At 39.7% G+C, this 12475-nt stretch overlaps 1 protein-coding gene across 1 annotated transcript in view; it reads right to left on the minus strand.

Moving 5' to 3' along the window:
- Positions 1 to 2464: 2464 nt before the first annotated feature.
- LRP1 (LDL receptor related protein 1) overlaps positions 2465 to 12475 on the minus strand; it is a 463435-nt gene continuing 453424 nt past the window's right edge. The window contains exons 88-89 of the mRNA XM_068267473.1: positions 11814 to 11958; positions 2465 to 5840 (exon numbers count right to left, since the gene is read on the minus strand). Of these exons, the coding sequence (XP_068123574.1) occupies positions 5703 to 5840; positions 11814 to 11958 (283 nt within the window). The 3' untranslated portion in view covers positions 2465 to 5702. The remainder of the gene's footprint in view (positions 5841 to 11813; positions 11959 to 12475) is intronic.

Raw genomic sequence — 12475 nt, forward strand, 5'->3', positions numbered from 1 at the left:
GCTTTCTGGTCAGCACACAGTTAAACTGTAACATCGCCCACTTGAGCCATAGGGAAACATGGACATTACCTGGTACATCAGTTTTCCTCTCAGCTATAACTGACAGCAATTGATATTTTACTGACAGCAACTGATATATTTCAGATCTGACAAAATGTTGTCAGAACTGGAAGGGATCACTGTCAGAAGAAAATAGTGAGCTTCTGAGAGGAACTGATGGCAAGGTTACTATGTAATGTTCATTTGAAGTTACCTCATGTGTTTATTTTAAATATTTTTACTCAGTACAGGTTCTCTTTAAGTTTCCAAGAAAGTGGCATGGACGTAACTCTGTGCTTATCTTATGTAGCTTTATCTCGGGTCAGGTATCCTTGAGGCAGGGAACACACTTAATTCACAATTGGTACCTTGTAGGAGGGCAATTACGAATAAAATATAACTTTTAATTCATTGAGCTAAAATTGAACGGAGTACAGATACTACTGTTTTTTGGCTGCTGCCTTGCTGCCATACTTACTGCTACTTTAATATGTGTACTATGTGATTCTGATAATTTCTTTATTATTTTAGCACTTTTTGCACTCTGGCACTTTAATACTATTTACTCCTGATGAAGTTTCTAATTAAATGAAACGAAACATGTAGGGTTCTTGGTGTGGGGTCTATAATAAAAACAATGGGAGATTGATAGGTTTGTCGTATGACTAATAACCATATACCTATCAACCCAATTGTGGTCACGTTGTTCACTATTAGTAGTATCTGTACTCCGTTCAATTTTAGCTCAATGAATTAAAAGTTATATTTTATTCGTAATTGCCCTCCTACAAGGTACCAATTGTGAATTATTATAAATCAGGTGTGTTGTTTAAATAGGGAACACACTTGACTGTTTTCTCAGAGAACTCATGTTAATCAATGGGCTAGTGCACACTTAGGGCTTGATTCACAAAGCGGTGCTAACCTACTTAGCACGTCTAAAGTCTTTAGACACGCTAACCAGGGTGCTAAGTAGGTTAGCACCGGATTTCTCAATCAGATCGCGCGCTAAGTCCCATAGACTTTAATGGTCACTTCGCACGAAGCGCCCTGCGCTCTGTGCAGTACGCGCGTAAAGTTTTATGCGTGAAAAGCTTGTTTAGACGTGCTAAGGGGGTTTTCACAGGCGTGCTAACAGTTAGCACCGCTTTGTGAATCAAGCCCTTACTGTGTTGTTCGTACGCAGAAAAAAAAACTGACATTCTGCATCCTGATTCTGCACATTTTGGCAGTTTCCTCTATCATTTACATCAGCTGCTGTGAAAAAAACGCGCGCGTTTTCCTGCCTGGAAACACACTTGGTGTGCAGAAAAAGTATGCAGAAAAACGCGCGCGGAAAACTGAAAGTCAAGTGTGTTCCCTGCCTCAAGGTCTCACAAGTGCATATCAGGTTTGAGAGACAATGCTGGAACTACAGATCACAGAGAATAGTGACCAGAGCTCATGTACAGATAAGTGAATCATTTCATACGTAGTTGTTTGCAATACTGGAGGAGTGTTTGTTCCCTGTCATCACCAGATTTTGATTTGTTCGAAGTCTCCAGTGTATAGAGATGCACACAATGAGATGAGCCTCTGGACACACATACAGTAAAGAACTTGGAATTAAGTTCTACAAGCTGCTTTTATGTAACACTGGACAGAAAAAGAATGAAGGGTTGCCCTAACTCTACCCAAAACTAACACTTTGAAACCATTGTCCTAATTGATCAGTATCAAATTCCAGTAATTCACAGCACTTTTACTTACTGTTGAAGTTTACAGCATTCCATATCTGTATAAACTGAATTATTTTTGGGTATTCCTTCACTGAAAGTGGGCATGGACATTTCTGACTTACTAAGAACATTTTCAAGGAATCACTTTATCTACATGTAAATAAATAACCAGCTAAGAACAATACACCATCCTTCAAACCTGACATCTTCTGGTTATTGAGCGGATGCTCAGCTGGAGGAATATCCCCAGTATCTGACTTCAAAGGTGGTCTACCACACTAAGTTTGGAGATGCCACAGAAACCTGTTAATCTGGTGTGTACAATGGCTATTCTTTCCACAGATGAACTATTCAGCTAACATCCACCCCAACTGCTAAGTACATAGCCACTTGCTGGATGCCATGGAGGAGGGGTTTTCTTTACCTGATATATTGAGAGGAGCTACATTGGGATCTCTGAGTCAGAAAGATAAGACATGGAAGCAGAAGGACCCTAGCATGTGCGTATGTGTATTGTGTTTACCCTTTTCCCTTAGATAGCACTTAATATTTTGTATGCCATAACTTGTACATTAATTCATTTGTAAATAAACGTACCCTTTTTAATGAGATCAAGTGGTCGGTCGTTAATAAGTAACAAAAGATAGAGTACATTCTACACTTACAAAATAATTTCATCCACAGTCACACAAATAAAGAATCTAAACTTTTTTCAGTATAATTTTCAACTTTATTTATAACAATATTCTGTGTTATTTAAGTTGTAAAGTAATCCAGCAAAAATTATTAAAACTTTTTTTTGTAACCCTGCCTCCCTCAAGTCAGCCCAATAAAACATTTTAAAATGAGTGCTTTCCAGATTAAGAAAAAGTAAAAATAAAATACTGCATGTGAACATAATGTACCTTGCGGTACACCTGAAACGAGAGAGCAGGAGAGAACAGATTTCCTGGTTTTGATTGGAAAAAAAAAACATGGAAAAACAAAGCAGCCCATTGGCTGAGTCGGAATTCGGAGGGGCGTGCTGGCATATCTCATGGAATGTGTTTTTTTTTTCTGGAAAATGAAGCTGTTGTGCTAAAGATTCATCTCCAACATTTCCATTCAATGACAATGGAAGAGGATGGGTAATGAGTTACGATGGTAGATTACTTACCAAAGTAATGCTATATAGTGCAACATCATTTCAAACAAAAAAATCCTATGCTTTCCATGATCTAACAGAATTAGTTTGCACACGGTCTAATATTGGATGAAGCTACACAGCTGCCATGTTGATCACTACCATGGGGAAGAGAGGTACATAAATAAACGTTTTCTATCTCAAATCAGGCTGAAACAACGCACTTGACTTCATAAATGTATATGTTTTAAAGTACCGTACATTGTAATTACTTACGGACTGTATCAGAGAAAGTCTTCTTCTAAAATGTTGGATTTTGGGAAGCGTTTATGCCACGCCCAAAAACTTCAGCATTTTAGGTGTATGGGTCTCTTCTGCCATTCACCAATCAAGTGGAGAGAAGCTACAACACACTAAAAAACTATGTGTGTACAAATGTCAAAGTGCCAAGATATGAGGGCTTTATAGACTTCATATACATAAATACTTAGAGCACAATTCCTCCCTGTAATACCGTGCCACTCCATGTGCAAATTCAACATCATATAGCAAAGAATTAGTTAATACATTGCCAATAACTAAGGAAGAAGCGTGTGCTTACGTTGTTTGTGAAAAGCTACTGTACCGAACTTTTACTCGCCTTAATGTTACCCTTTTCCCAGCCTGCCTCCCTGACCTGACTAACCAAGATCTCTCTCTGAGCCCTTCACATTTCTAGCAGGGCCGTAAGATAAGATAAGAGTTATGCTGCTGTAGCTATAAAAGGACAACTTTTCAGGTGGACAATAGAATTTCAATAAAAAAAAAAAAGATGTGATGTAAACTTATGACGTAAAAGGCAGCTAAAGGCAGGTAAACCCCTACACTGTCAGTACAACATTGTGCTGCAAGGCCACCAGGCAGGGAGAAATAGTGATTACATAAATGACACACATCTAATTCATTACTTTGCACCTGCTACTTTTACACAGACAAAGCAGCCATTTTGTCAGCTGAAGGCAGCCATTTAGTAAGGACATCTAAAAAGGCGGGAAACTCAAAGTACCTCACAAAAGAAAACATCTAGCAAAGATTCACAGCGCTTTAACTTCACGTATAAACATTTTGTTATATATAAATAGAATTAAAGAGCTGTGAGTTTCTGATAAAGGTTTTTTTTCTCTGTTACTGTGCAAATCAAGACATTGGCAAACCTCTCATTGTTTTTGTACCATAATCGCAAATAGGACGTTACGTTTGTTATGGACTGACAAAATTACTTTTTTTTGCCTAGCTGACAGGTACACATCAAAATTGTAGTGCCATGGACAAAAATTCTTAAAAATAATTTAAGATAACATTTTAAGGTGCACCTACTTTGCTCCTGTGAGCTCTCTGTGACCAAAATGTGCTCTGTGAAGGCTTGTGAGCTTGAATAAAGTTTTTTTTGTATCACAATTAAGACAACATAAAACATTTAAAAAGGGGTTTTAGTGTGAAGAGTTTAACATAAGAGAATTTATCATCAAACATTAAAAAATGGGTTTTTACTTTAATGCTGATGAAAACAAGTTTAGTTGTGAAACATACATATATAAAAAAAAAACTGGGGACATTCGTATTTTAAGATTTATAGCACTGCTTTTAAAATACACAATCACTTTAATCTCCCCATCATCCACAGATCTTCATTATTTGGACTGAGAGAAAAAGGAACAAATTAAAGAACCTTCTCCTAGGCTCCTTTAGTACTAAAGATGACTGCAGCAAAACCAAAGAAATTAACAGAATACAAAAGCCCTTAAACGCTATAAACTTGACGCTACTGGAAGCAAAATACAGTTTGTAGCTAGAACACATTCATCTGATGGGGGGGGGAGTCCTTTCTCCAGCTAGAAAAAGGGATTGTTCTTCTGGCTTTCCAGGTAGCAGGCACAGTAAGATTTGTAAAAGCAGCTCCTCAGTTGTCGGGGGGGAAAGTGGATGGACCCTGTTGCCTGTGTTGGGAGTTTTGTTGCCATAACATAATGTGTATGCCTTTCCAATTTCCTCCAGCACATGAAAGGATCTGTAGATGGTTACCTCTTGCTCACTAGCAGGCTGCTGTAGCAGTGAAGGAGTTGAAAGTCGCTTTGCACTAATCCAGTAACACTCAGAAACATTATTTCTTTTTGTTCATCTTCCGCAAGGCTCAGCCTGAAAAAAAAAATGGCTCCACTCTCTTCTCTTCAAGTCGTTAAAAAAATAAAAACAATTTAAAATAATTATTTACTGTATGCTGTAGCTTAAAAAATGAAGCAAATAAAGGTAAAAAGGGAAAGCTGAAATGTAATAGAAAGCGCTCGTCTGGTACATTTCGCTCGGTATGCTCTGTACCATCCTGGCGATCTTGAAGTGGATTAAAATAACGTAACAGTCTTATTAAAAAGGCCAGCCCTTGAAAATATAAAAAGCACCCCTCTCGCTGATCTGTCATTTGTCTTCTTTGCTATACAAGCTGCCTTTCCTTTCCTTCTTATCTTCTAGCCGTATCTCTCTTTCTCTTCAACTCTTCTTATGTGTAAGAAAAGATCTATGTGCCACTTCCTGTTTATTGCAGAGTCCCATTACAGGCAGGTCCCAAGCATGTATGGCCAAGGAGCTGAAGGATTTCAGACAGGTTCCAGAAAATAATGGCAAGGAAAAATATATTTATAATACTGAGATCAATATAAAAGTAGTCCTTCATTTATACACTTTATACACCGTTAGGTTGTGTGTGTGTTTTGTGTGTTGGTTTTCTCCATAATTTTTTAAAGTTTTTTTTTTAGCTATTTTTTTCTCTTATTACTAAAATTTCAACCCTATGCCAAAGGGTCTGAGAAGTCATCGTCTCCGCGGGACAGAAGTTCTCGCTTCTCGTCCGTGCTCGCTAGAGAATTCCGGCTATTGTGCGCTCCCATGTACAGAGTGGCGTAGACTGGGTTAGTGAAGTTTGTAGGCTGAAAGAGAAAGAACACAGATATTAGGAAAACAAAGCATGGAAAAAGCATACACACAAGTAATAAGTTATAGTGCTGCCCATAATTATTCATACCCCTGACAAATTTTGTCTTAAAGTTACTTTTATTCAACCAGCAAGTAATTTTTTTGACGGGAAATGACATAGGTGTCTCCCAAAAAATAATAAGACGATGTACAATAGGCATTATTGTGGAAACAATAAAAAACATTCCTCATCTTTTATTTACATTTGAGCAAAAAGTGTCTAGTCCAAAATTATTCATACTCTTCTTAACCGGTTCAGCACCGCAGTGCCGAAAATCTCATGCATCCGAGCAACGTTCACCTCCCATTCATCCGCCTATAACTTTATTGCTACTTATCACAATGAATTGATCTATCGCTTGTTTTTTCCGCCACTAATTAGGCTTTCTTTGGGTAGTACATTTTGCTAAGAATTATTTTCTTCTAAATCCATTTTAACAGGAAGATTAAGAAAGAAATGGCAAAAATTCATTATTTCTCAGTTTTTGGCCATTATAGTTTGAAATTAATATATGCTACCATAATTAAAACCCATGCATTTTATTTGCCCATCTGTCCCGGTTATTACACCATTTAAACGATGTCCCTATCACAATTTATGGTGCCGATATTTCATTTAGAAATAAAGGTGCATTTTTTCAATTTGCATCCATCACTATTTATAAGCTTATAATTTTAAATAATATAATAACATACTCTCTTGGCATGCATATTTTAAAAGTTTAGACCCTTGGGTAACTATTTGTTTTTGTTTTTTTTTTTATTGTGTATTTTTTTTTTTTTTTTAATAAAAAATGTATGTGGGTAATTTTTGGTGTGGGAGGGAAACTGCTCATTTTAAATGTTAAATAATATAATTGTTTAAATAAAAATGTATGTGGGTGCAGTTTACTATTTGGCCACAAGATGGTCACAGTGAAAAAAGTCCTGGATGCGAACGATCTCGCATCCAGGAACCAAAAAGCAGGGGAGAAGTTTCCTGGGGGCAGAAATACCGCGCTCTCTGGATAGAAAGCATCGGTATTTCTGCGGGGAAGTTAGATCGGTGAATGGGAATTATATTCCCATTCACTGATCGGGGGGGCTAGCAGCGGGTGCGCGCGGGAGCGCGCCCGATCGCGCGCACCATGCGGCGGGAGCAGCAGTGCCTATCTGGACGAGGAAGCTCGTCCAGATAGGCCGAACTGGTTAATAATACACTTAAAACACCTTTATTGGCTATTACAGCAATCAAAAGCTTCCTATAATTGCAGACCAGCTTTCTGCATGTCTCCACAGGTATTTTTGCCCATTTATCTTTAGCTATGAGCTCCAAATCTTTCAGGTTGGGCGGTCCTCCACGATCTTTAGCTCCCTCCACGGATTCTCAATTGGATTCAAGTCAGGCTGGGCCACTCCAAAATGTTAACGTTGCTGTCTGCTAACCATTTCTTCACCACTTTTGCTGTGTGTATTGGGTCATTGTCATGCAGAAATGTCCCCTGGTGACCAAGGCCAAGTTTCTCTGCAGACTGCCTGATGTTGTCGTTGAGAATCCTTATGTATTGTGCTTTTTTTATGGTGCTATTTACTGTGGTTGGGTTGAAGGCTTCTCCTTTTTTAAGCCAAATGAAGGAAACATCATTGTGACCTGACCATAACACAGAAGAACAGAAGTCTTCTTCTTTCTCCAGATGAGCATTTGCAAAGGCCAAGTGAGCTTTTGTGTGTCTTATCTGGAGAAGTGGCGTCCTCCTTGGCCTGCATCCGTGGAACCCAGCAGTGTGCAGTGTTCATTGTATTGTCTGCCTTGAGACATTGCCACCAGCAGAGCCCAGATTCACCAAGATGGCCATGGTGGTGATCCTTGATTATTTTTCACCTCTCTCACTATCCTCCTGGCCAGCACAGGTGTCACTTTTGGCTTCCGACCACGTCCTCTGAGATTTTCCACAGTGCGGAACTACTTGAAAACATTTAAAAATGGCCTTGTGGCCCTTTCCTTATTTGTGAGCTGCCTCAATGTGCAGCTGCAGGTCCTCACTGAGCTCCTTTGTCTTAGCCATAACTGTCCACAAATCAACTGCAGAGAACTGCTGTTTTCTCACCTGTTGAGTTGATTAAAACAGCTGTTCCCAATTAATCAGGGTAATTAGGATGTTTAAGAACAGCTTAGACTATTTCCAAATGCATAGAACTTTGGATTTTTTTCACATACTGTGACAGTTTTGTGAAGGGTATGAATAATTTTGGACTAGACACTTTTTGCTCAAATGTAAATAAAAGCTGAGAATCCCCCCCCCCCCCCCCACACACAATAATGACTCTTGTACATCGTCTTATTATATTTTGGGAGACACCTATGTCATTTCCCATCAAAAAAATTACTTGTTGGTTGAATAAAAGTAACTTTAAGACAAATTTTGCCAGGGGTATGAATAATTATGGGCAGCACTGTATATGCCGTCCAAGCCAAAGTTTTATAGCCGCTAGTTATCATTTACATAACCACTATGCACCATTTCTAGCTGCTAATTTTAGGAGTGTGGTGTCCTTAGAGGTCGAGGTTAGCACCACGGTAGGGTTAAGGTTGGGCACCACCAAGGGTGGTTAAGGTTAGGAACCACCAGGGGGGGTTAAGGTTAGGAACCACCGGGGGGGGGGGGGGGAGGGGGAGGGTTAAGGTTAGGCACCACCGGGGGGAGGGGGGGGGGATTTAAGCGTACATCTGAAAAGGGCTCCTGATATAGATGAAAAAAAGCCAAATTCGGCTACAAAGTGCGCCTGGTGTAGCTGAAAAGCTAGTTTTAGTTTATAAAAAGGATGCGGTTATAGGCAAAACCACATGCCTTGATAAAGGGGGACCCTGTGTGGCCCCCAAAATAATTGTTAGCATACATTGTGGAAACTGGCACAATAAAGTGTGTGCTGTAACCTGTGGTGTGCTGATAATATCTGCAAACTAAATAAAAAATATGGGTTACAAAGGGGCGCCCTTTTGTAGCAGAATCAAAAGCCTTGTAGCCGAAAACCTTGTAGCCAGATAAAAAATATGGGCTACAAAGGGGCGCCCTTTTGTAGCTGAATAAAAAACCTTGTAGCCGAATGAAAAATATGGGCTACAAAGGGGCACCCTTTTGTAGCAGAATCAAAAACCTTGTACCCGAAAGAGAACTCAGGAGCCCTTTTCACCACCTTGTAGCCCATATTTGCAGAAATAACATTGAAGTCTATGGAGGTGCCCTTTTAATATAAATGGCTCAGGAGCCCTTTTCAACTGATTCCGGGGTTAAGGTTAGGCACCACCAGGGGAGTTAAGGTTAGGCACCTTGCAGGCATCTGCACTGAGCAATAATCACTGGTAACCTGAATAAATGTAAGTGAATGTTACAATCACATTAGCAGATTGATGAAAGTTGATAGGAAAAAATACACCCATAGGGCTTGATTCACAAAGCGGTGCTAAGTGTTCGCACGCTTGTGAAAAGCCCTTCAGCACGCCTTAAGTGCCTGTGCGCGCGGTAAGAGTTTTTGTGCGCGCGCGGTGCGTCTAAAACATTGTGAGGTGAGTTAACATTGCACCGTTCGTGCGCTAATTCGCCTTCGCGCGAAACATGGCACCCAGTGCCCTTTAAACGTCGCACCCGGTGCACCCAAAGCACCGTTTTGGGCGCACCGGGTTTAACGTTTACAGGGCACCACGTTTCACGCGAAGGTGAATTAGTGCGCGAACGTTGCGACGTTAACGTTGCACCGCGCGACGTTTTCGGCACACCGCACAGCACGCGATATCTGGGCGTGCTAAGTGCTTAGCACCCTAGTTAGCACGCCCAAACCTTTAGGCATGCTAACTAGGTTAGCACCGATTAGTGAATCGAGCCCATAGTCATACATTTTTTTCCCCTTTACACTTTTAAATGTATAAAATGTATTTATATAACATTACTGTATTGCTTGAAAAATCAAACAAATCCACCAAACACGATTCAAATTTTTTAAAAATTAAACCACATTGTTCCACCATGGCCAATAGAACAAAAGATCGAAAGTACTCTATATTCAATAGATTTTTCCAATCTAAAAAAAAATTACATTTTTTTTTCTATACAAGTGAAGTGTTTATGGAAAAAAAATTAAAAATCAAACATTTAAGTTGAAACTTATATGGTCTCCTTAAGATACAATGAGAATATGACAGCAGTGACTGCGGTGGACAAATAGCATTAACCACTTTACCCCCAGCGGTACGGATTTCTCCGTCCCTTTTTCCACCCTTATAAAAACAAGGGACAGAGAAATCCGTACCTCCCGCGCTACCGCCGCTGTCCGCACTCCCGCTGCTCGTACGAGTGCTCCCGCCGCTTGTGCATGCCGCCGCCCGCTTGCCCGGAGATCAATGAACGGGAAAATCCATTCCCGTTCGTTGATCTAAGCCCCCGCAATGATCTGCTGCTTCTATGAGAAACAGCGCGATCATTGTGATTTTCCCAGCCTCATAATGCTTCCTGTAAGCGTCCGGAAGGTCACATGAACACAAACTCACTGTGGCCAAATAGTAAAACTACACCCTGAAGCATTTTACATACACAAATACATTAGTTTTACACAATAAATTAACTCATTACCTCCCACACTCCCCAATTTTTTTTTTGTAATTAAAAAAAAAATATATACAATAAAAAAAAAAACATAAATAGTTACCTTAGGGACTGAATTTTTTAAATATTTATGTCAAGAGGGTATAACACTGTTACTTTATAAACTACGGGCTTGTAATTAGGGATGGATGCAAAACTGAAAAAAATGCACTTTTATTTCCAAATAAAATATTGTCGCCAAACATTGTGATAGGGACAAAATTTAAACGGTTTTATAACCGGGACAAATAGGCTAATACATTTCATGGGTTTTAATTACAGTAGCATGCATTATTTAAAAACTATAATGGCCGAAAACTGAAAAATAATAATTTTTTTCCCACATTTTTCCTATTTTCCCATTAAAACACATTTAGAATAAAATAATTCTTGGCATAATGTCCCACCTAAAGAAAGCCTAATTGGTGGCGAAAGAAACAAGATATAGTTCATTTCATTGCGATAAGTAATAATAAAGTTATAGACGAATGAATGGAAGGAGCGCTGAAAGGTGAAAATTGCTCTGGTGTTCAAGGGGTAAAACCCCTCAGTGGTGAAGTGGTTAATGATACATTGAAAATAATAATGATAATAATGATGAACTAAGCGAAACCCCCGCTGAAGACCCGGTGACCAGCATTCTAGGAGGTCAAGGCATTAGTAAAGATTCACATAAACATTGAAACAATTTCAAGTGGTCATAAGACAACAGTCCATTGTCCAAACAGCCATCCACAATCTTTTCTGCCCACCATAATTCAAGCAAGTAGGAAATGGCCATTGCAGAATTTGCTTTACATATGAAGCTCAGTCAAACTAGGTGTGCATTAACTGTCCCATTGCTGCTGGCAGAATAAGTTTCCACCAATATAGTCTAAAGTGTATACCGGGCTTCAGGGGCGTAGAAATAGGGGGTGCAGAGGTAGCGACCGCATCTGGGCCCTTGAGCCAGAGGGGCCCCGAAGGGCTCTCCCTCAACTACAGTATTAGCTCTCTATTGGTCCTGTGCTCATAATAATCACTTCTATAGATGCTGTGAATAGTAGTAATCACTAACACACTGTTCCCCATCCCCTTCTTGCACCTCTGACACTGTAGTTGCCATTGGCAGGTTTTGGTGCGCCGCATCAATTGTTATGTATAGAGTGCTTGGGGGGGCCCCAATGTAAAACTTGCATCGGGGCCCACAGCTCCTTAGCTACGCCACTGCCGGGCTTTGATGACAATATTTGGCATCCATCTACATCTTAAAACAGGAATGAGCATGGCAGAGATAGTAACCAGTTGAATTCCTAATATTTATAGTTTTACCTTATCTGGATCTAAAGTGAAATCTGCATCGAGCAATTCTCCCACATCATCATCTGGTTCTCCTTCATACATCTTGTAGGTTGGATTGCCAATCTCTACATTCATGGCTCCATTTGTCATTCGTTGGTGCTGGAAACCTTTAGCCCTGTGAAACAACATTTATATTCTTTAAAAAGTGGAAGGGATACTAAAGAAAAAAAAACTAAAAAAAGTAATTGCAATTAGCCAAAGTGTTTTCAATAGCCTTTGAAGCAAGTAAATTCAGGACACACAATGACTATCTATGCAATATATGTGGTTGTTGTATAGCCATGTGCAGCTGGAATGACACAATTCTACATCTCCATCATTTAGCTGGTAAAGCTGAAATTATCTCTTTGAAATCTTTAGGACAACCAGGGTTGAGTAACCAGATGGCAAGAGTGCCTATGGAGCTCCAGTGACTTAAAGGGGCCATGCCTTGAGTGCATGAAAGGACTAGGAGTGCACCCTTTATACCACTTGGCGCTCCAGGCCCAGGCCTGGAATAGCTGTGCCAAAAAACGGCACTGCTCAAGCACTTCATCACATACTTGGCCTGATTTCATGTAAAAAACACATACTTTTTCAGTATAAAACCTAAAACACTATATTTATTAAACAATAATTACAATGTACATAGC

This window comes from Hyperolius riggenbachi, chromosome 2 (assembly GCF_040937935.1).
Source record: "Hyperolius riggenbachi isolate aHypRig1 chromosome 2, aHypRig1.pri, whole genome shotgun sequence".
NCBI classification, from domain to species: Eukaryota; Metazoa; Chordata; class Amphibia; order Anura; family Hyperoliidae; genus Hyperolius; species Hyperolius riggenbachi.